Source organism: Coregonus clupeaformis, chromosome 13 (genome assembly GCF_020615455.1).
Source record: "Coregonus clupeaformis isolate EN_2021a chromosome 13, ASM2061545v1, whole genome shotgun sequence".
Lineage (NCBI taxonomy): Eukaryota > Metazoa > Chordata > Actinopteri > Salmoniformes > Salmonidae > Coregonus > Coregonus clupeaformis.
The window spans coordinates 51705752-51728029 of record NC_059204.1 but is presented as its reverse complement, the minus strand read 5'-3'; the positions used below and the strand labels follow the sequence as shown (position 1 = coordinate 51728029).

The 22278-nt window shown below is 46.8% G+C and overlaps 1 protein-coding gene across 1 annotated transcript in view; it reads right to left on the bottom strand.

Moving 5' to 3' along the window:
• The window catches only part of pdzd3b (PDZ domain containing 3b), a 38631-nt gene that overhangs the window by 5535 nt on the left and 10818 nt on the right, over nucleotides 1–22278 (bottom strand). The window contains exons 2-4 of the mRNA XM_041894553.1: nucleotides 1666–1693; nucleotides 1064–1128; nucleotides 681–892 (exon numbers count right to left, since the gene is read on the bottom strand). Of these exons, the coding sequence (XP_041750487.1) occupies nucleotides 681–892; nucleotides 1064–1128; nucleotides 1666–1693 (305 nt within the window). The remainder of the gene's footprint in view (nucleotides 1–680; nucleotides 893–1063; nucleotides 1129–1665; nucleotides 1694–22278) is intronic.

The following is a 22278-nucleotide window of genomic DNA, read 5'->3' as shown; positions in this document are numbered from 1 at the left end:
CAATGTCCGATTTGTTATTGTTACCCATCTACCAATCATTGCCCTTCTTTATGAAGATTTCAAAAAGCTCCCTGGTCTTTGTAGTTGAATCTGTGCTTTAAATTCAATACTTGACTCAGGGACCTTACAGATGCTGTATGCATGGGGGACAGATGAAGGGGTAAAAAAAAAATGTCAACCCCTATTATTTCACACAGACTGAGTCCGTGTAACTTATTATGTGATTTGTTTAGCCACATGTTACTCCTGAACTAATTTAGGCTTGCCTAAACTAAGGGGGTGAATACTTATGCAACGACTATATTTTAGTTATATACTGTACTTTTATTCATTTGTACAGATTTGTAGAATTTTCTTTTCACTTTGACATTATGGAATATTTTGTGTAGATCAATGACAAAAAATCTAAATGAGATCTATTTCAATCCCACTTTGTAAGGCAACAAAATGTGAAAATATCCAAGGGGGTGAATACTTATGATACCCACTGTACAAGTTAGAATGTTATGTTCAGTCTAGGTGCAATTTTGGCTAAGTCTCTCTTGAAAAATTTGTATTTTGACTACAACGGTAAACCTGGTAAAATCAGGGTAAATATAAAACAAAACATATGTGTATAATGACCAATATTTTAGGTTAAATCCGCCTGAAAAGTCGCTCTAGGTCATCGGCCATCTGACCTCTAGGTGTGTGATGTCATCCACAAAGCTCTCATTGACCTCCAGGAGTCGATCCCCGTCTCTGAGACCACCGCGCTCCGCCACCCCCCACGGTGTCACCTGTCTGATCACATGACCAAGGCAGCCCCTCTCCACACGCAGGTGGAAGCTGAAGGACTCACCCTCTTCACGTTTAAGAATGCAGAGACGCGGTGTGGGCCCTGAGCAAGGCTCTACAGGGGACAGTTATAGAAGAGAAGGAACAGTGGACATACATTTAAGGTCTATAGTCTAAAGTCTATAGTCTAAAGTTAAAGTCTATAGTATATCGTCTTTTTCCAAAAACGTCAGTAGAGGTGAAAGAATTTAGGTGTGTAATGAAGAACACTAAAGGGGTAGCCTACCTGCATCATCTGAGATGACCATTGCTGGGTTGTCTATTCCCTCCTTAGGATTGAAGGTGAATTTCCTTTTACATAAAAGATAATCATTTTATATTTCAGAATTGAGCCATCAAGTTGCAAATCACCACTTCACGAGTCATTGAGTGGAATTTCAGCAGTACAGTAAATGGGCCCACTACGTAAGCGCAATCTGCAACCATTTATCTGTGCGTATGAAGGCTTATCTTGAGCCCAAAGTCTTAAAGCTCTTAGTGAGAGAGAGAGAGAGAGAGAGAGAGAGAGAGAGAGAGAGAGAGAGAGAGAGAGGGGAGACAACAGTCTCAAAAGTCAGCAAATCCAGGCTAAGAGTTTCAGATGTTACTGTGTTTCCAAGGTCTTCAGGGACAGAATGTGCAGTACAGTACTATGAATTGCTATGAAACTTAGTTTCTATTCAGCAAAGAGGTAAACACATGAGTAACATAAACTTGAATGTTTCCACTTCAACTGATCACTTGCTTAGGCCAACACCTGTATTTCTTCACATGCAAAAACTGTGGAATAGTGCAAAAAATAGTAAAACAGTGAGGGTAGATTGTGAGGAGGAGAGGAACAAAGCTTACTCTGTTAGCTCTATGACCTCCACAAGACCTGAAAGAGAACAACAGGACACAACAGTCAGTTTAATAGTTTACAGCAATGGTTGATCTCATCAGTGTGGGGCCAGCCACAATAAATAGGTTTCTTTATGTGAATCTGAAGACAAAATACATTTGGTCAACCTTAACCTCGCAAAAAAACAAAAGTTTGCATCAGTGAATCCTAATTACCTAATTTTCCTGACATCCATTAATACATTTCAAACTGGCTGTCTACCCACTGGGCACGCACTGGTTGAATCAATGTTGTTTCAACGTAATTTGTCAACATATTGTGATGTGGAATCAACATGGTAAATACATTGGATTTGAAAAAAGTCATCATTTTCAGGGTGAAATTTCAACCACAGATTTATGTCAAACCTTGTATAACATATGTTGAAATTGTACCTTTAAAACAACGTCAGATCTTCAACGTTATATCCACTATCAGAACAAAAAACAATAGGCTGGCCAGCACCTCCTACTGGAAAATGGATCTATAGTGCCTTCGGAAAGTATTCAGACCCCTTGACTTTTTCCACATTTTGTTACATTACAGCCTTATTCTAAAATGGATTAAATAAATAAAAATCCTCAGCAATCAGCAATCTACACACAATACCCCAGAATGACAAAGTGAAAACAGGCTTTTAGAAATGTTTGCACATTTACTAAAAATATAAAACAGAAATACCTCATTTACATAAGTATTCAGACCCTTTGCTATGAGAATTGAAATTGAGCTCAGGTGCATCCTGTTTCCATTGATCATCCTTGAGATGTTTCTACAACTTGATTGGAGTCCACCTGTGGTAAATTCAATTGATTGGACATGATTTGGAAAGGCACTCACCTATCTACAGTGGGGAGAACAAGTATTTGATACACTGCCGATTTTGCAGGTTTTCCTACTTACAAAGCATGTAGAGGTCTGTAATTTTTATCATAGGTACACTTCAACTGTGAGAGACTGAATCTAAAACAAAAATCCAGAAAATCACATTGTATGATTTTAAAGTAATTAATTTGCATTTTATTGCATGACATAAGTATTTGATACATCAGAAAAGCAGAACTTAATATTTGGTACAGAAACCTTTGTTTGCAATTACAGAGATCATACGTTTCCTAAACTCCACTCGCCGTGTTTGGAGGAAGAAGAAGGATGAGTACAACCCCAAGAACACCATCCCAACCGTGAAGCATGGAGGTGGAAACATCATTCTTTGGGGATGCTTTTCTGCAAAGGGGAAAGGACGACTGCACCGTATTGAGGGGAGGATGGATGGGGCCATGTATCACGAGATCTTTGCCAACAACCTCCTTCCCTCAGTAAGAGCATTGAAGATGGGTCGTGGCTGGGTCTTCCAGCATGACAACGACCCGAAACACACAGCCAGGGCAACTAAGGAGTGGCTCCGTAAGAAGCATTTCAAGGTCCTGGAGTGGCCTAGCCAGTCTCCAGACCTGAACCCAATAGAAAATCTTTGGAGGGAGCTGAAAGTCTGTATTGCCCAGCGACAGCCCCGAAACCTGAAGGATCTGGAGAAGGTCTGTATGGAGGAGTGGGCCAAAATCCCTGCTGCAGTGTGTGCAAATGTCACGGTTTCGGCCGAGGCTGCCTCTCCTCCTTGTTCGGGCAGGCTTCGGCGCTCGTCGTCTCCGGAATTCTAGCTGCCACCGATAGATGTTTCATGTTCGCTTGCTTTTGTCTGTTTGTGTCACACCTGTTTCTGTTTTACGTAATTAGTGTCCTATAAGTTTCTCGTTGTGTTTGTCATGTGTTGTGTATGATTGTTTTTCGTCAGTGTTGTGTTTGCTCAGTTGAGCATAGTTTCTCCACTGCGCTGGAGCACAGTTGCACTTGTTCGTGCAAAACTTCGTTTGTCGCACCTGTTTGTGCGCATTTGCCTTTTCGCCTTGTGCGTAGTTTAGCTGTTTGGGCTTAGTTGTCCTGTTGCCTGTGTTGGGCCAGTAATACAGCATTTGGAACTTACAGTCGGCGTCCTGCATTTGATTTCCTACACTACACCTACACACGCCCTGACAGCAAACCTGGTCAAGACCTACAGGAAACATATGATCTCTGTAATTGCAAACAAAGGTTTCTGTACCAAATATTAAGTTCTGCTTTTCTGATGTATCAAATACTTATGTCATGCAATAAAATGCAAATTAATTACTTTAAAATCATACAATGTGATTTTCTGGATTTTTGTTTTAGATTCCGTCTCTCACATTTGAAGTGTACCTATGATAAAAATTACAGACCTCTACATGCTTTGTAAGTAGGAAAACCTGCAAAATCGGCAGTGTATCAAATACTTGTTCTCCCCGCTGTATATAAGGTCCCACAGTTGAAAAGTGCATGTCAGAGGAAAAACCAATCCATGAGGTCGAAGGAATTGTCCGTAGAGCTCCGAGACATGATTGTGTCGAGGCACAGATCTGGGGAAGGGTAACAAAAAATGTCTGCAGCATTGAAGGTCCCCAAGAACACAGTGGGTTCTATCATTCTTAAATGGAAGAAGTTTGGAACCACCAAGACTCTTCCTAGAGCTGGCCGCCTGGCCAAACTGAGCAATCGGGGGAGAAGGGCCTTGGTCAGGGAGCTGACCAAGAACCAGATGGTCACTCTGACAGAGCTCCAGAGTTCCTCTGTGGAGATGGGAGAACCTTCCAGAAGGACAACAATCTCTGCAGCACTCCACCAATCAGGCCTTTATGGTAGAGTGGCCAGATGGAAGCCACTCCTCAGTAAAAGGCACATGACAGCCCGCTTGGAGTTTGCCAAAAGGCACCTAAAGACACTCAGACCATGACAAACAAGTTTCTCTGATCTGATGAAACCAAGATTGAACTCTTTGGCCTGAATGTCAAGCGTCACGTCTGGAGGAAACCTGGCACCATCCCTACGGTGAAGCATGGTGGTGGCAGCATCATGCTGTGGGGATGTTTTCAGCGGCAGGGACTGGGAGACTAGTCAGGACCGAGGCAAAGATTAATGGAGCACTCAGGACCTCAGACTGGGGTGAAGGTTCACCTTCCAATAGGACAACGACCCTAAGCACACAGCCAAGACAACGCAGGAGTGGCTTCGGGACAAATCTCTGAATGTCCTTGAGTGGCCCAGCCAGAGCCTGGACCTGAGCCCGATCTAACATCTCTGGAGAGACCTGAAAACTGCTGCGCTCCCCATCCAACCTGTCAGAGCTTGAGAGGATCTGCAGAGAAGAATGGGAGAAACTCCCCAAATACAGGTTTGCCAAGCTTGTAGTGTCACACCCATGAAGACTGGAGGCTGTAATCGTTGCCAAAGGTGCTTCAACAAAGTACTGAGTAAAGGGTCTGAATACTTATGTAAATGTAATAATTTTTTATAAATTAGTAAACATTTCTGAAAACATGTTTTTGCTTTGTCATTATGGGGTATTGTGTGTAGATTGATGAGGGGGAAAAAACTATTTAATCCATTTTAGAATAAGGCTGTAACATAACAAAATGTGGAAAAAGTCAAGAGGTCTGAATACTTTCCGAATGCACTGTACCTACAGCTAACCTTTGGTCTCCCATCCAGGTTTTTAACCAAGCCCAGCTATGATATTTGTCACTGACTATTACCATTGTGCTATCGTGAGAATGATTGTTGAGAGGTCTTTGTTGCTATCGACATCATTCCAAAGGGTAGGTTTAACAGAGCAAATTAAATGTGACCATACTTTACCACTCATATATCATCAATGATGCTATTTAGGCCTATATAGCATTGCAAAGTCATCAACAGCTATTGTTTCAATTCAACCCAGAATTCAACTAAAAATAGATGATACAATAGTGTGATGCACATAAATATGTTGGTCACAATTTGGTGTTTTGAGAAAGATATATGTATTTTTTCTATCTGTTATGTTTTTGTATTGGTTGTGTTTTTTTATTAGAGTTTTTTTTCCATATACCTCCAATGGGAAGAGGAGGAGAGGCACTAGGAGCGGCCTGCTGGTTCATCTCGCAGACAGGAATAAATATCTCTCCGGGAAGCAGAAGGGCGGATGTGTGTGTTTCATGATTAACGACTCATGGTGTAATTGTAGTAACATACAGGAACTCGAGTCCTTTTGTTCACCCGACCTAGAATATCTCACAATCAAATGCCGACCGTATTATCTCCCAAGATAATTTTCTTCGGTTATAGTCACGGCCATGTATATCCCCCCTCAAGCCGATACCACGTCAGCCCTCAAAGAACTTCACTGGACTTTATGCAAACTGGAAACCACATATCCTTAGGCTGCATTTATTGTAGGCGGGATTTTAACAAAGCAAATTTGAGGACTAGGCTGCCGAAGTTCTATCAACATATCGACTGTTGTACTCGCACTGCCAAAATCCTCGACCATTGCTATTCGAACTTCGTTCACAAACTTTTACAGATGCACAATTGAGAGCATCCTGTCGGGCTGTATCACCGCCTAGTACGCCAACTGCAGCGCCCGCAACCGCAAGGATCTCCAGAGGGTGGTGCAGTCTGCTGAACGCATTACCGGGGCAAACTACCTGCCCTCTAAGACACATACAGCACCCGATGTCACAGGAAGGCCAAAAAGATCATCAAGGACATCTACCACCCAAGCCACTGCCTGTTCACCCCGCTATCATCCAGAAGGCGAGGTCAGTACAGGTGAATCAAAGCTTCTATCTCAAGGCCATCTGACTGTTAAATAGCCATCACTAGCACATTAGAGGCTGCTGCTGCCTATTGAAATCACTGGCCACTTTAAGAAATGGAACACTTGTCACTTTAATAATGTTTACATATCTTGCACTACTCATCTGATATGTATATACTGCATTCTATTCTATAATATTCTACTGTATCTTAGTCCATGCCACTCTCTCATTGCTTGTCCACATATATATTCTTAAATTCCATTCCTTACTAGTTTTGTGTGTATTGGGCATATGTTGTGAAATTGTTAGATATTACTTATTAGATATTACTGCACTGTTGGAGCTAGAAGCACAAGCATTCCGCTACACCCGTAATAACATCTGCTACACACGTGTATGTGACAAATAACATTTGATTTGATTTGATTGTTATCCAGTGTGTACCACTAGGGAGAGCTGCAGGGGAATTGGGGTATAGAGTACGCTCTACAGCAAAAAAAAGAGGAAGAAACTGCCTGATTGAAAAACAAACGTATCTCCTGTGTCTTCTTTCTCCCTGTGTATAACAGGACTTTATTATCTGTAGTGGGATCTCATGTCTGGAGCCTGTTACAGATTCTTGGGGGCTTTTCCGGGATAGGCTTCGCCTGCTGGAGGATGCTGAACCAGTGATACAGACATCCGGGACTGTGTGGCCTGTGTAGCTGTGTGACGTGCGTGAGGGATAAAGAGAGGCCACGTCGGATGGTGCAAGGAAGGGCCTGGTGTGGGACATCAGGAAGCGCCTGCATGCGCTGACATTTGAAGAACTATCGGATCGGCAAGACCGTCGGCCCGGTACCAGACAAAGACAAGTCAGAGCTACAGAAGTCTGAAAATCAGTCTGAAAATACACCTCCTTCGCCCACCAATGCAGCTGATGTTGTTAACGTAGCCAATGACACATCCGATACTGACACTGAATACCAGATAATGCTTTCTAGCTATGAGGTAGGAAACGCCTCCAATGTAGAAGTAACCCTACCCCGCCCACAGCTGTGAAACAAAGCACTGTACATGATAACTCACCACACAGTAGCCGTCACTCTGAGCGTGCACCACCCATCTAAGCACGACAGTGTAGTCTCCCTAAGATATCTTTTACATGCAGCGGAGAGAATTCAAGATTCATGGGGGTCAAATAGGCGACCACGCTTCAGACATAAGCTACACCAATGCGTGCAAACAGATAGAAGAAGGGATTGAAGAGAACTGCAGTGAAAATGAGATAGTCAGAAGCGTGTTGCGGCTCATAAGGCCTGGACATTTCAAGGACATGCTCATGAACAAAGACGTCATGACAATAGTAGAGCTTAAAGGGTTTCTCCAGAGTCACCTAGGGGAAAAAAAACAGTACCAAACTATTCCAAGAGCTTATGTGCGCTAATCAAAGTGAACAAGAGACTTCGCAACAGTTTCTCTATAGGATGATAGGGCTGAAACTGAAAATTCTGTTGATGTCAAAAGAAGCCAACACAGACATAAGGTATGATGTACAGACAGTGCAAGATGTATTCTTACACACCGTGTACCAGGGCTTAGACACAAACACAGCCATATTCGCAGGGAGTTGAGACCCCTCCTTTCTGACAGCAAAGTGTCTGACTAAGTAATACTAAGGCATGTGATGGAAATAACCAGTAACGAGAATGAGAGGCAGCATTGGCTAGGCCCAATAACCTGTCCCTAACCAATACATGCTCATAGCGTACAGCTTGGTGATAGCCATAGTAATGAAAACTGTATCAAAGGGGAGGCGGTTGCTGACCATAAACACAAGAGTAAGACCATACAACAGCTCAGTGCGCAGGTTGAAGCTTTAACCAGCATGATAGACTCCCTGACAAGGTCAAAACAACCAGTACATACATGCCAGTGTTCCACAAGCCAACAGTCTGGGCCCAGAAGAGAGAAACCATACGGCTCCCCATGATGTGTTGAACAGGGAAGGACATAGAGCAGTAGGCTGTCTAAAGAGACTAAAGCACTCTGGAAACGGGAGCCGGTCACTGCGCAGGAACAACCAGTGATCGAGCCGCAGCTACAGTCCCAACCGGGTGGTTTCACAGTGTTGAGAACTCAAAGTGTAAATCGCAGGAGTACGGTCTCACAACGTGCATCCGCCAAGACAGCTGGTGTAGAGAAAAGAGGCAGGACGGGGGGTGGTTCTCCCAAGGTATACTCACAAGGCCAGCCGGCCACAGAACATGACAAAGTAGCCCAGCTTATAGAAAAGAAATGCCTGCTCTGATGTAACATGTATGGCTTGGGAGCAAGCGGCCCAAGTGAGCATCTTAGATCATATGCCTGGAAGGAAAAATACTTACCTGGTCAAAAAGTGAGGCCGCTCACTGAGCTCATTGGAGCCGACGGAGGTCTTGATGTTTATGCTGTGAATGAAGATACCATACCCTTCGATGGCTGGGTTGAAGTTACTGTCAACCTACCTGGGAATGATAACCCTGATCTATCCATTCATGTCCAATTCCTAGTTAGTCAGCTGACGCTTGAGAGGCCCTTACTTGGGTTTAATGTGATAGAGGAGCAAGGTCATTAAAGGACAAATGGGGAGTATTGTGGAACATAGTCTTACCTTACTCAGTGGGGCCATGGCAATCCAAGATGTCCAAGCCAAAGCCATTGTAAACTTTGTCGACGTCCGAAAACCACATGCAGCTAGAACAACTAGATGTTGGGGAGGGCTTAGTAGAGATCCAAAAGGCTACACAAACCCTATGTACAGGTCCCTGTCAGAAACCACACCCGGCATGACATACCTCTGCCAAGAACAGCCATTGGTAGCATCCAGCCAATAGCCAAAATAGTTGGGACAGACCAACAAGTGAAACCTAAAGCCAGTGTGGAGGTTAACAGTGTCAACTCACCTAGCCCAAATGGTGATGCAGTGTCACTATGGCACCCTCCATATGACATAAGACACTTGGAAGAAACACAACAACAAATGGTCACAAACATATTGTATGAGGAATCAGCTGCTTTCGCGCTTGACGACAATGATATCGGGTGCATCAAAAACCTGCAGATATCACTCAGTCTCAAAGATGAAGTACCTGTCCAGAGAGCGTATGCGTCAGTGCCAAAACCAATTTACCAGAAATGTAAGGAGATGGGTAAAATGGCGCCGACAGAGGGTGCCTCGCCTCGAGCTCCGATAAAACATTGCAGGTGTTTTTCTCATTTTCTTAATCAGTTTGTTTCGTGCATTACTTTACACACCCGGGTAGAACTATTGTAATACGAATTGCTGGGTACTCACCATCCACCTGACCTCCCCGAATTCCCTGAGATGGCAGAACAATGGACTAGCTTATTGCTGCTTGGGAGTCATACCGGAGAGTAGGAAGTGAAGATGCCAACAGAGAGGCAGACATGGCAGGGTCTTAGTGAGATTAAGACGTCGGGCGAGCCATCCTCCATTACCGAGCATACTACTCGCCAATGTTCAATCATTAATGAACAAACTTGACGAACTCAGAGCGAGGATCTCCTTCTAGAGGGACATCAGATCCTGCAACATACTCTGTTTTTCTGAGACTTGGCTTTTCTCCGACATCCAAACAGATTATATAAAACCAGTGGGTTTTACAGTTTTTCGAGCGGATAGGAAGCGGGCTCTCTCTGGCAAGAGCAAGGGTGGTGGGCTCTGCTTTATAACCAACAACACATGGTGCGACGGGGGAAACATACAGGAACTTGCGAACTTCTGCTCCCCCGACTTGGAATACTTGGTCATCAAATGTCGCCCTTTTTACCTTCCGAAAGAGTTCTCAGGGATTATCACCATGGCTGTGTACATCCCACCCCAAGCCGACACCAAAAAGACTCTCAAAGATCTTCATTGGACCCTGAACCAGCTGGAAACCGCATTCTCGGAGGCAGCATTCATTGTTGTGGGGGACTTTAACAAAAGTAATTTGAGAATCGTGCTCCGAAATTATTACCAACACATCGACTGTCTAACCTGCGAAATTCTACTCTTGACCACTGCTATACGCCTTTTCAACACAGGTATAAGGCTCTCTCCCGTCCTCCTTTCGGGAAATCCGACCATGACTCCATCTTGCTTCTCCCCGCCTACAAACAAAGACTCAAGAGGGAAGTTATGATGGTCAGGTCTGTACAGCGTTGGTCCGACCAATCAGAGTTCACGCTCCAAGACTGTTTTGATCACGTGGACTAGAATATGTTCCGGGTTGCCTCTGGAGATAATGTCAATGAATACGTCGACTCAGTCACCAGATTCATGAAAAATGCATAGATGACGTGATACCGATAGTATCTTCCAAAACGTACCCAAATCAAAAACTTTGATTGATAGCAGCCTTGTAGGAAAGCTGAAAGATAGAGATGCTGCTTATAAACAGGGCAAGGTGACCAGGGACAATAGTTTGTTTAAACTGTACAAATATGAGTTTCGCAGATCGATCAAGATGGCGAAACACAAGTATAGGGACAAAGTTGATTCAGCGGGTCGGACACAAGGCATATGTGGCAGGGGCTCCTAACGATCATGGATTACAACAAGAAATCCAGCCACATCACGGTCACCAATGTCACCCTACCAGACGAGCTAAACACAATGACCCTGAGCTGCCGAGGAGCGCCCCCGATGACAACGTTGGCTCCACAGAGGACATATGTAAGTCATTCAAATGTGTTAACCCTCGCAAGGCTGCCGGGCCAGACGGCATCCCTAGCCATGCCCTCAGAGCATGTGCAGACCAGCTGGCTGTTGTGTTCTCAGACATTTTCAATTTCTCCCTAGCTCAGGCCGCTATACCCACCTGATTCAAGATGCCCACTATCATCCCGTGCCCAAGAAAGGGAAAGTAACTGAACTGAATGACTACCAACCAGTAGCACTCACTTCCGTCATCATGAAGTGCTTCGAGAGTCTAGTTAAAGACCATATAACCTCCTCCCTCTCTGACACACTCAACCCTCTCCAATTGGCCAACCGCCCTGACAGATCCACGGACGACGCAATCTCCATTGCACTGCACACTGCCCTTACCCACCTGGACAAAAGGAATGCATATGTGAGGATGCTGTTCATCAACTACAGCTCAACCTTCAAAAACATAGTGCCCTATGAGCTCACGGCCCTGGGTCTGAACTCCTCCCTATGCAACTGGGTCCTGGACTTCCTGATGGGCCATCCGCAGGTGGTGAAGGTAGGCAACATGACCTCCTTAACACTGATTCTCAACACGGGGGCCCCACAAGGGTGCGTCCTCAGTCCCCTCCTGTATCCCCATGACTGCGTGGCTTCACACAGTTCCAACTCCATCATCAAGTTCGGTGATGACGCGAAACGACAGTAGTGGGCCTGATTACCAACAACGACGAGACAGCCTAAAGGGAGGAGGTAGGCACTCTGACGGCATGGTGCCAGGTGAACAACCTCTCCCTCAATGTTAGCAAAAGAAAGGAGCTGATTGTGGACTTCAGGAGGAACCAGGCTCATCAACGGGGCCGCTGTGGAGATGCTCAATAACTTCAAATTCCTCGGTGTACACATCTCAGAGAAGCTGAAATGGTCTAACCACATGGACACTGTAGTGAAGAAGGCACGACAGCGACTCTGCAACCTCAGGATGCTGAAGAAATTCGACCTGTCCCCGAGGGTCTTCACAGTGTTCAACAGGAGCACCATCGAGAGCACACTGTCGGGCTGCATCACAGCCTGGTACCGCAACTCCATCGCCGTGGACCCCAAGACTCTTCAGAGGGTGATATGTGCAGCCGAACTCACCATTGGGTGCACACTGCCTGCCCTACAGGACCCCTACAACACCAGGTGTCGCAGGAAGGCCAAGAAGATAATCAGGGTCCCCAGCCACCCAAGCCATACCCTGTTCTCCCCGCTTCATTCACTCAGACGTGGGCAGTACAGGAGCATCATGACAAAAACTGAAAGACTGGCCAATAGTTTCTACCCTTAGACCATCAGGCTGCTGAATAGCCACCACTAGTCAGCTAGCTGTTTTAGGTGTTAATATGAATATTATTCCAATTTGTATTGTTTTTCTTTCACTTGGTCCCCAGACCCCCTCAATTGTCATGTTGCTCCCCCTATGGCCATTCCCCCACCCCCCCTCAACAGTCTTTACTCTGCCTCCAACCCAATGGGCATTTATTTATTAATCACTGCCACAGTTGTTATTATGTATATAGTACTAATTGAATTTATATTGTTGTTTTTTATTACCATTTTCATTGTTTTATTTCACTTAGTCCTGCTTGTTGGAGCTCAAACCCTAAGGTTTTCACTGTACCCTGCAATCACACCTGCAACCCTGTACATGTGACCATTAAAGACTTTGAATCTGAATCTCGGAACTTTCCAAACCTGTTAATGAAAGGATGTATAGTAACGTCAAAGTCACCATATTCCGCGCCAGTGGTATGTGTCCGAAAGAAGGATGGGTTGCTGCGGTTATGTGTCGACTACAGATAACTCAACCAGAAAACAGTCCCCAATAGACATCCACTGCCGCGGATCCAAGACCTGACGGATACCCTGGGTGGCTACAGCTGGTTTACCCTCCTGGATTAGGGTAAGGCGTATCGGCTAAAGGTTCATGGCCGAAGGGTCCAGACATCTGACGGTATTCATCACTCCCTGGGGGCTCTACGAGTGGGTCAGAATCCCTGAAAGGCTATCGAATGCACCTGCCACATTCCAGAGGAGCATGGAGGAGATGCTGGACAAGCTACATGATGAATGTTATATCCCCTACCTCGACAACGTACTGTGCTACACAAAGTCCTTTGAAGACCACGTTGACAGACGCCGGATGGTCCTCAAGGCCCTTCAGAAACATGGAGAAAAACGGAGACAACAAAATGTGAGTTGTTTAAGCATGAGGTATGATATGTTGGATGACTCGTATCAGCAGATGGTGTAAGGATGGATCCCAAAGACCTGGACGCGATCATGGCACTGAAGGAGAAAACACCTCAGACCGTTGGTGATGTCCGGAAACTACTCGGGTTTCTGAGCTACTGCAGAAGCTACAGCCAGGACTTCTCCAGGATAGCAAAACTGATCTATGAGTTGCTCCAGGTGAAAACTGCAACTGATGTACTGCCAGTAAAACCATACAGAGGGAAAGTCGAATGGAAAGCTGTCCTCTAGGGCTACCATCCAGTGTACGAGTGAACACCAGAGAACCCTTGAAAGACTCCTTGACATGTTGGCCAACCCACCTGTGTTGGAGTACTCTGACTTCAACCTACAGTTCACACTCCATACAGATGCCTCGGAAAATGGTCTCGGAGCTGTGCTGTATCAGTGGCAGGAAGGAAAGTTGAAGGTCATCAGTTATGGATCTAGAACTCTCACGCTAGCTAATGGAAACTACAACCTACACTTGAGCAAACTTGAGTTCCTATCCTTAATATGGGCAGTGTGTGAGAAGTTTTGGGACTGTTCTATGCACCACACTTTGCCATTTCTACTGACAATAACCCACTTACCTACAGTACCAGTCAAAAGTTTGGACACACCTACTCATTCAAGGGTTTTTCTTTATTTTTACTATTTTCTACATTGTAAGTGTTAAACAAATCAAAATATATTTTAGATTTTAGATTCTTCAAAGTAGCCACCCTTTGCCTTGATGACAGCTTTCCACACTCTTGGCATTCTCTCAACCAGCTTCATGAGGAATGCTTTTCCAACAGTCTTGAAGGTGTTCCCACATATAATGAGCACTTGTTGGCTGCTTTTCCTTCACTCTGCGGTCCAACTCATCCCAAACCATCTCAATTGGGTTGAGGTCGGGTGATTGTGGAGGCCATGTCATCTGATGCAGCACTCCATCGCTCTCCTTCTTGGTCAAATAGCACTTACACAGCCTGGAGGTGTGTTGGGTCATTGTCCTGTTGAACAACAAATAATAGTCCCACTAAGCCCAAACCAGATGTGATTGTGTATTGCTGCAGAATGCTGTGCTGGTTAAGTGTGCCTTGAATTCTAAATAAATCACTGACAGTGTCACCAGCAAAGCACCCCCACACCATCACACCTCCTCCTCCATGTTTCACGGTGGAAACCACACAAACACTCACAAAGACACGGCGGTTGGAACCAAAAATCTCAAATTTGGACTCATCAGACCAAAGGACAGCTTTCCACCGGTCTAATGTCCATTGCTCGTGTTTCTTGGCCCAAACAAGTCTCTTTTTCTTATTGGTGTCCTTTAGTAGTGGTTTCTTTGCAGCAATTTGACCATGAAGGCTTGATTCACACAGTGTCCTCTGAACAGTTGATGTTGAGATGTGTCTGTTACTTGAACTCTGTGAAGCATTTATTTGGGCTGCAATTTCTGAGGCTGGTAACTCTAATGAACTTATCCTCTGCAGCAGAGTTAACTCTGGGTCTTCCTTTCCTGTGGCGGTCCTCATGAGAGCCAGTTTCATCGTAGCGCTTGATGGTTTTTGCGACTGCACTTGAAGAAACGTTCAAAGTTCTTGAAATGTTCCTTATTGACTGACCTTCATGTCTTGAAGTAATGATGGACTGTCGTTTCTCTTTGCTTATTTGAGCTGTTCTTGCCATAATATGGACTTGGTCTTTTACCACATAGGGCTATTTTCTGTATAACCCCCTACCTTGTCACATCACAACTGATTGGCTCAAACGCATTAAGAAGCAAAGAAATTCCACAAATTAACTTTTAACAAGGCACACCTGTTAATTGAAATGCATTCCAGGTGACTACCTCATGAAGCTGGTTGAGAGAATGCCAAGAGTGTGCAAAGCTGTCATCAAGGCAAAGGGTGGCTACTTTGCCGAATCTCAAATATAAATATATTTGATTTGTTTAACACTTTTTTGGTTACTACATGATACCATATGTGTTATTTCATAGTTGTCACGAATTCCGCCGAGACTGCTCCTCCTCCTTGTTCGGGCAGGCTTCGGCGTTCGTCGTCCCCGGAGTACTAGCTACTACCGCTTGATGTTCTCTATGTTTGTTTGGTTTAGTCTTGTTGGTGCACCTGTTTCGTCTTATGTATTGATTATGTCACCTATACGTTTCCTTTGGTTTTGTTGGCAGTTGTGTGTTGTTGTCCGCCTGTCCACTGGTGATTTGTTATTGCTCTCTTGTATTTAGTGTATTGACGCACTGTATGCGTAATCGCTCGCCTCCGTTGTTTTGAGGCCCGTTATTTTGTATTGTCGTGTTTGACAAGTAAAGTCGGTTTGACTAAGCTTCTGTGTCCTGCGCCTGACTCCAACACCACATCCACATCAGCCCGTGACAGAACAACACACCATACTATGGAGTCAGCAGGAGCAGCGGCGGCGACCGAGTCGCTGGAGGATCGGGTCAGCTGCCAGGACGCCAGGATCCAGCAACTCGGCTCCGCCATGCAGGAGGTGATGAACACCCTGCGCCGATGGGAAAGGGGAGGCGTGCCCACACCTCCTCCTACATTACCACCACCATCGGCCAGCCCCACCAGACCAGCTCCGGAATCCAGTGGGATTCGGCTCTCGCTCCCGAGGGCGTATGATGGCACCGCAGCCGGGTGTCAGGGGTTCCTCCTTCAGGTGGAACTCTACCTGGCCACCATACACCCGGCGCCCTCGGGATACGAGAGCGTTTCCGTTCTCATCTCCTGTCTCTCCGGCAAGGCGTTGGAGTGGGCCAACGCCGAATGGAGGGGAATAGACGCCGCCACCATCAGCTACGCGGAGTTCTCCCGCCGCTTCAGGGCTGTTTTCGATCACCCTCCTGAGGGTAAAGCGGCGGGGGAGCGTCTGTTCCACCTCCGACAGGGGAAGAGGAGCACACAGGAGTTCGCCCTGGATTTCCGGACTCTAGCGGCGGATGCGGGGTGGAATGAGAGGGCCCTCATCGACCACTATCGGTGTAGCCTGCGTGATGACGTTCGTCGAGAGCTGGCCTGCAGGGACACCAATCTGTCCTTCGACCAGCTGGTGGACATGTCCATCCGTCTGGATATCCTGCTGGCCACCCGCGGACGTCCCGAGTTGGGGCCGTCCATTCCATCCCCCAGCACCTCCGAGCCGAGCCCTATGGAGCTCGGGGGTGCTGGCGCTAGAGAGAGAAGGAGAGAGAACCCGAGGGGGGCCGTCCCCTGCACCAACTGTGGCCGTGGAGGACACACTGCGGCTAGGTGCTGGGGAGGGTCTCCAGGGAATCGGGGCAACAGGTCGCGCACTGGGGAGTCATTTCAGGTGAGTAGGCGCCCCACTCACCCAGAGCTCTCTGTTGTTCACTTGTGTATACCTGTGGTATTTCCTCAGGTTGCATCTCATTCCCAGCATAATGCGCTAGTCGATTCAGGCGCAGCTGGGAATTTTATTGATCGGAAATTTTGCACTAAGTTAGGGATTCCCCTCCTGCCCGTTGATGCACCCTTCCCTGTCCATGCCCTAGATAGCCGCCCGTTGGGATCTGGGTTGATTAGGGAGGTCACAGCGCCACTAAAGATGAAGACGCAGGGGGGTCATGAGGAGATCATTCAGTTGTACCTGATTGACTCTCCTGCGTATCCCGTGGTGCTGGGGCTTCCTTGGTTAATCACCCATGACCCCACCATTTCGTGGCAACAGAGGGCTCTCAAGGAATGGTCTGACCAGTGTGTTGGGCGATGTTTAGGTGTTTCCGTTGGGGCGACCACGGTGGAGAGTCCGAACCAAGTGCCCGCAATGCACATTCCCCCTGAGTATGAGGATTTGGCACTCGTGTTCAGCAAGACGAGGGGCGACGCGATGCACCACCTCATAGACAGGGAGATTGTGCGATAAACCTCCAGACAGGTGCGGCACCCCCGCGGAGCCATGTGTATCCTCTGTCTCAAGAGGAGACGGTGGCTATGGAGACATACATAGCTGAGTCCCTGAGACAAGGATACATACGGTCCTCCACTTCTCCTGCGTCCTCAAGTTTCTTTTTTGTGAAGAAGAAGGATGGAGGGTTCCGCCCGTGTATTGATTACCGTAGTCTCAATCAGAGAAATGTTAAATACAGTTACCCTCTTCCTCTGATTGCGAGTATGACTGAATCATTGCACGGAGCGCGTTTCTTCACAAAACTGGATCTCAGGAGCGCCTACAACTTGGTGCGCATTAGGGAGGGAGATGAATGGAAGACAGCATTTAGTACCACCTCGGGTCATTATGAGTATCTCGTCATGCCATACGGGTTAATGAATGCTCCATCGGTCTTCCAATCCTTTGTGGATGAGATCTTCTGGGACCTGCATGGGCAGGGTGTGGTAGTGTACATTGACGACATCCTAGTGTACTCTTCTACACGAGCCGAGCATGTAGCCCTGGTGCGCCGAGTGTTGGGTAGGCTGTTGGAGCATGACTTGTATGTCAAGGCAGAGAAATGTCTGTTTTTCCAGGAGTCCATCTCCTTCTTGGGTCATCGGTTGTCCGCGTCAGGGGTGAAGATGGAGGTTGACCGTGTGTCAGCCGTGCGTAATTGGCAGACTCCAACCACCGTTAAAGAGGTGCAGCGGTTTTTGGGTTTTGCTAATTACTACCGGAGGTTTATCCGGGGTTTTGGACAGGTAGCAGCTCCCATCACTTCCCTGTTGAAGGGGGGCCCGGTGCGTTTGCAGTGGTCGGCTGAAGCGGACAGGGCGTTTGGTAAACTGAAGGACCTGTTCACTTCGGCTCCGGTGCTGGCGCATCCGGACCCCGCTTTACCGTTCCAGGTAGATGTGGACGCGTTAGAGGCCGGTATTGGGGCAGTGCTGTCGCAACGCTCAGGCACACCTCCTAAGCTCCGTCCCTGCGCTTTTTATTCTAAGAAGCTCCGCCCGGCGGAACGGAATTATGACGTAGGGGACAGGGCGCTGTTAGCCGTGGTTCAAGCTCTAAAGGTGTGGAGGCATTGGCTTGAGGGGGCTCAACACCCTTTTCTCATTCTGACTGATCACCGTAACCTGGAGTACATCCGGGCAGCTAGGAGATTGAACCCTCATCAGGCTAGGTGGAACATGTTTCTGACCCGGTTCGTGTTTAAGATAACCTACATCCCAGGGTCCCAGAACGGTAAGGCAGACGCCCTGTCCAGGCGGTATGACACAGAGGAGAGGTCCATTGAGCCCACTCCCATACTGCCGGAGTCTTGTCTGGTGGCACCGGTGGTATGGGAGGTCGATGCGGAAATTGAGCGGGCGTTACGCACCGACCCTACTCCCCCAGAGTGTCCAGTGGGTCGGACGTACGTGCCGCTCGAGGTCCGCGATCGTCTAATTTATTGGGCTCATACGTCACCCTCCTCTGGACATCCAGGTATTGGCCGGACAGTGCACTGCCTTAGTGTTAAGTACTGGTGGCCAACATTGGCTAGGGACGTGAGGGTTTATGTCTCCTCCTGCTCGGTGTGCGCACAGTGTAAGGCGCCTAGACACCTGCCCAGGGAGAAGTTACAACCCCTGCCCGTTCCACAACGGCCGTGGTCTCACCTCTCGGTGGACTTTGTAACAGACCTTCCCCCCTCTCAGGGGAATACCACTATTCTGGTCGTTGTGGATCGGTTCTCTAAGGCCTGTCGTCTCATCCCAATGCCGGGTCTCCCTACTGCCCTACAGACTGCTGAGGCTTTGTTTACCCACGTCTTCCGGCACTACGGGGTTCCCGAGGATATAGTGTCTGATCGGGGTCCCCAATTCACCTCTAGAGTCTGGAGGGCGTTCATGGAACGTTTGGGGGTCTCGGTTAGCCTTACCTCGGGGTTCCACCCTGAGAGTAATGGGCAGGTGGAGAGAGTGAACCAGGATGTGGGTAGGTTTCTGAGATCGTATTGCCAGGGCCGGCAGGAGGAGTGGTCGGGGTATATCCCCTGGGCAGAGATGGCTCAGAACTCTCTTCGCCACTCCTCTACTAACCTGACCCCTTTCCAGTGTGTGTTAGGATATCAGCCGGTTCTGGCACCATGGCATCAGAGCCAGATCGAGGCTTCTGCGGTGGATGAGTGGTTTCGGCGCTCGGAGGAGACGTGGAACGCTGCACACGTCCATCTGCAGCGGGCTATCCGTAGACAGAAGGCGAGCGCCGATCTCCACCGCAGTGAGGGTCCAGTATATGCACCTGGAGATCGAGTCTGGCTCTCGACTCGAAACCTGCCCCTTCGCCTGCCCTGCCGGAAGCTGGATCGGCGGTTTGTGGGGCCATTTAAAGTCCTGAGGAGATTGAACGAGGTATGCTACAAGTTACAACTGCCTAATGATTATCACATTAACCCCTCGTTCCATGTGTCTCTCCTCAGGCCGGTGGTAGCTGGTCCACTCCAGGACAGTGAGATAAGAGAGACTCCTCCGCCCCCACTGGACATCGAGGGGGCTCCGGCGTACTCAGTCCGGTCCATCGTGGATTTGAGACGTCGGATGGGGGGTCTACAATATCTCGTGGAGTGGGAGGGGTACGGTCCAGAGGAACGGTGCTGGGTGCCTAGGAGGGACATCTTAGATCCCTCCCTCCTGACGGAGTTCCACCGTAACCATCCCACGCGCCCTGCTCCGCGTCCTCCTGGCCGTCCCCGAGGCCGGGGTCGGCGCACGGCTGGAGCCACGCGTCAAGGGGGGGGGGTACTGTCACGAATACCGCCGAGGCTGCTCCTCCTCCTTGTTCGGGCAGGCTTCGGCGTTCATCGTCCCCGGAGTACTAGCTGCCACCGTTTGATGTTTCGATGTTTGTTTGGTCATGTCTAGTTTAGTGCACCTGTTTCGTATTCTGTCCTGATTATGTCACCTATAAGTTTCACTGTGTTATGTTTTGTAGTTTTGTGTTATTGTCCGCCTGTCGTTTGTCTTTATTCGGTATATGTTGTGCATTAGTGATCTTTACGCGTTGCGCGTAGGCTTTCGCCTCCTGTGTGTTCGAGGCCATTTATTTTGTATTTTGTCATTGAGTCTTAGTAAAGTCGTTTTGACTTATCCGCTGTGTCCTGCGCCTGACTTCACCACCACATCCACAAGTATACCGTGACAACAGTGCTATGAAAAAGTATTTGCCCCCTTTCTAATTTTCTCTACTTTTGCATATTTGTGATACTGAATGTTATCAGATCTTCAACCAAAACCTAATATTAGATAAAGGGAACATAAGTGAACAACACAACAATTACATATTTATTTCATAAACAAAGTTATGCAACACCCAATTCCCCTGTGTGAAAAAGTAATTGCCCCCTTACACTCAATAACTGGTTGTGCCACCTTTAGCTGCAATGACTCCAACCAACTGCTTCTTGTAGTTGTTGATCAGTCTCTCATGTCGCTGTGGAGGACTTTTGGCCCACTCTTCCATGCAGAACTACTTTAACTCAGTGACATGTGTGTTTTCAAGCATGAACTGCTCATTTCAAGTCCTGCCACAGCATCTCAATTGGGATTAGGTCTGGACTTTGACTAGGCCATTCCAAAACTTCCAATTTGTTGCTTTTTAGCAATTTTCATGTAGACTTGGTTGTGTGTTTTGGATCATTGTCTTGCTGCATGACCCAGCTGCGCTTCAGCTTCAGCTCACAGACGGATGGTCTGACATTCTCCTGTAGAATTCTCTGATACAGAGCAGAATTCATGGTTCCTTCTATTAAGGCAAGTCGTCCAGGTCCTGAGGCAGCAAAGCATCCCAAACCATCACACCACCACACCATGCTTGACCTTTGGTATGATGTTCTTACTGTGGAATGCAGTGTTTGGTTTTCGCCAGGCATAATGGGACCCATCTCGTCCAAAAAGTTGACTCAAGTTTGCCAAAAAGCACCTGGATGATCATGAAGACTCTTGGAAGAACCTTCTATGGACAGATTTTTCAAAAGTATAACATTTTGGACGACATGGTTCCAGTAATGCCTGGCGAAAACCAAACTCTGCATTCCACAGTAAGAACATCATACCAAAGGTCAAGCATGGTGGTGGTGGTGTGATGGTTTGGGGATGCTTTGCTGCCTCAGGACCTGAGGCAGGACCGGGGGCAATTACTTTTTCACACAGGGGAATTGGGTGTTGCATAACTTTGTTTATGAAATAAATATGTAATTGTTGTGTTATTTGTTCACTTATGTTCCCTTTATCTAATATTAGGTTTTGTTTGAAGATCTGATAACGTTCAGTATCACAAATATGCAAAAGTAGAGAAAATTAGAAAGGGGGCAAATACTTTTTCATAGCACTGTAAATAAACAAAATATCAGACATTGTATTCCCATTTGATCTTTGCTGTGCTTTTAAATGGTTGAAAGTGCAGTGATATACATTTTGGTGAAAACTAAATAAAAAATCAGACATTGTTTTTCCATTGGAATTTGTTTGTGCTTTTAGATGGTTGAGAGCATAGTGATAACACATTGGAAATTCAACTAACTTTTGGCTGTCTTTTTGAGTGGGTGAAAATACAGTAGGTTGTAATCTCATTGATCAACGTCTCAACCAAATATTACCTAATTATCCACATTGCATTGGCGTGATCTGCCCAATGGGTAGTAGCCTAAATGGTCCCCTTCACTTTCAATTACTCAAACTAACAGATCATATCTATTAATCCAATCCCTGGCTTACCTTTACAGCACAACAAAATCCTATCCTTTCACTTACACATAAATCCCAGTACAGGGGTACAGCTGAACGTCCTCTAATGCTTTTATGAGACATCTACACTGGTGTTATGGTGTTAGCCTGTGATTACCTGGTTGATTACCAGGTTGTTGACCCCAATTATCAGCTGATGGCATCATAAAACAAATCAAATTCAAAACATATTTTATTTGTCGCTTGCCGAATACAACATGTGTAGACTTTACCATGGAATGCTTACTTATGAGCCCTTTCCCAACAATGCAGAGTTAAAAAGTAAGAAAAATTAACAAC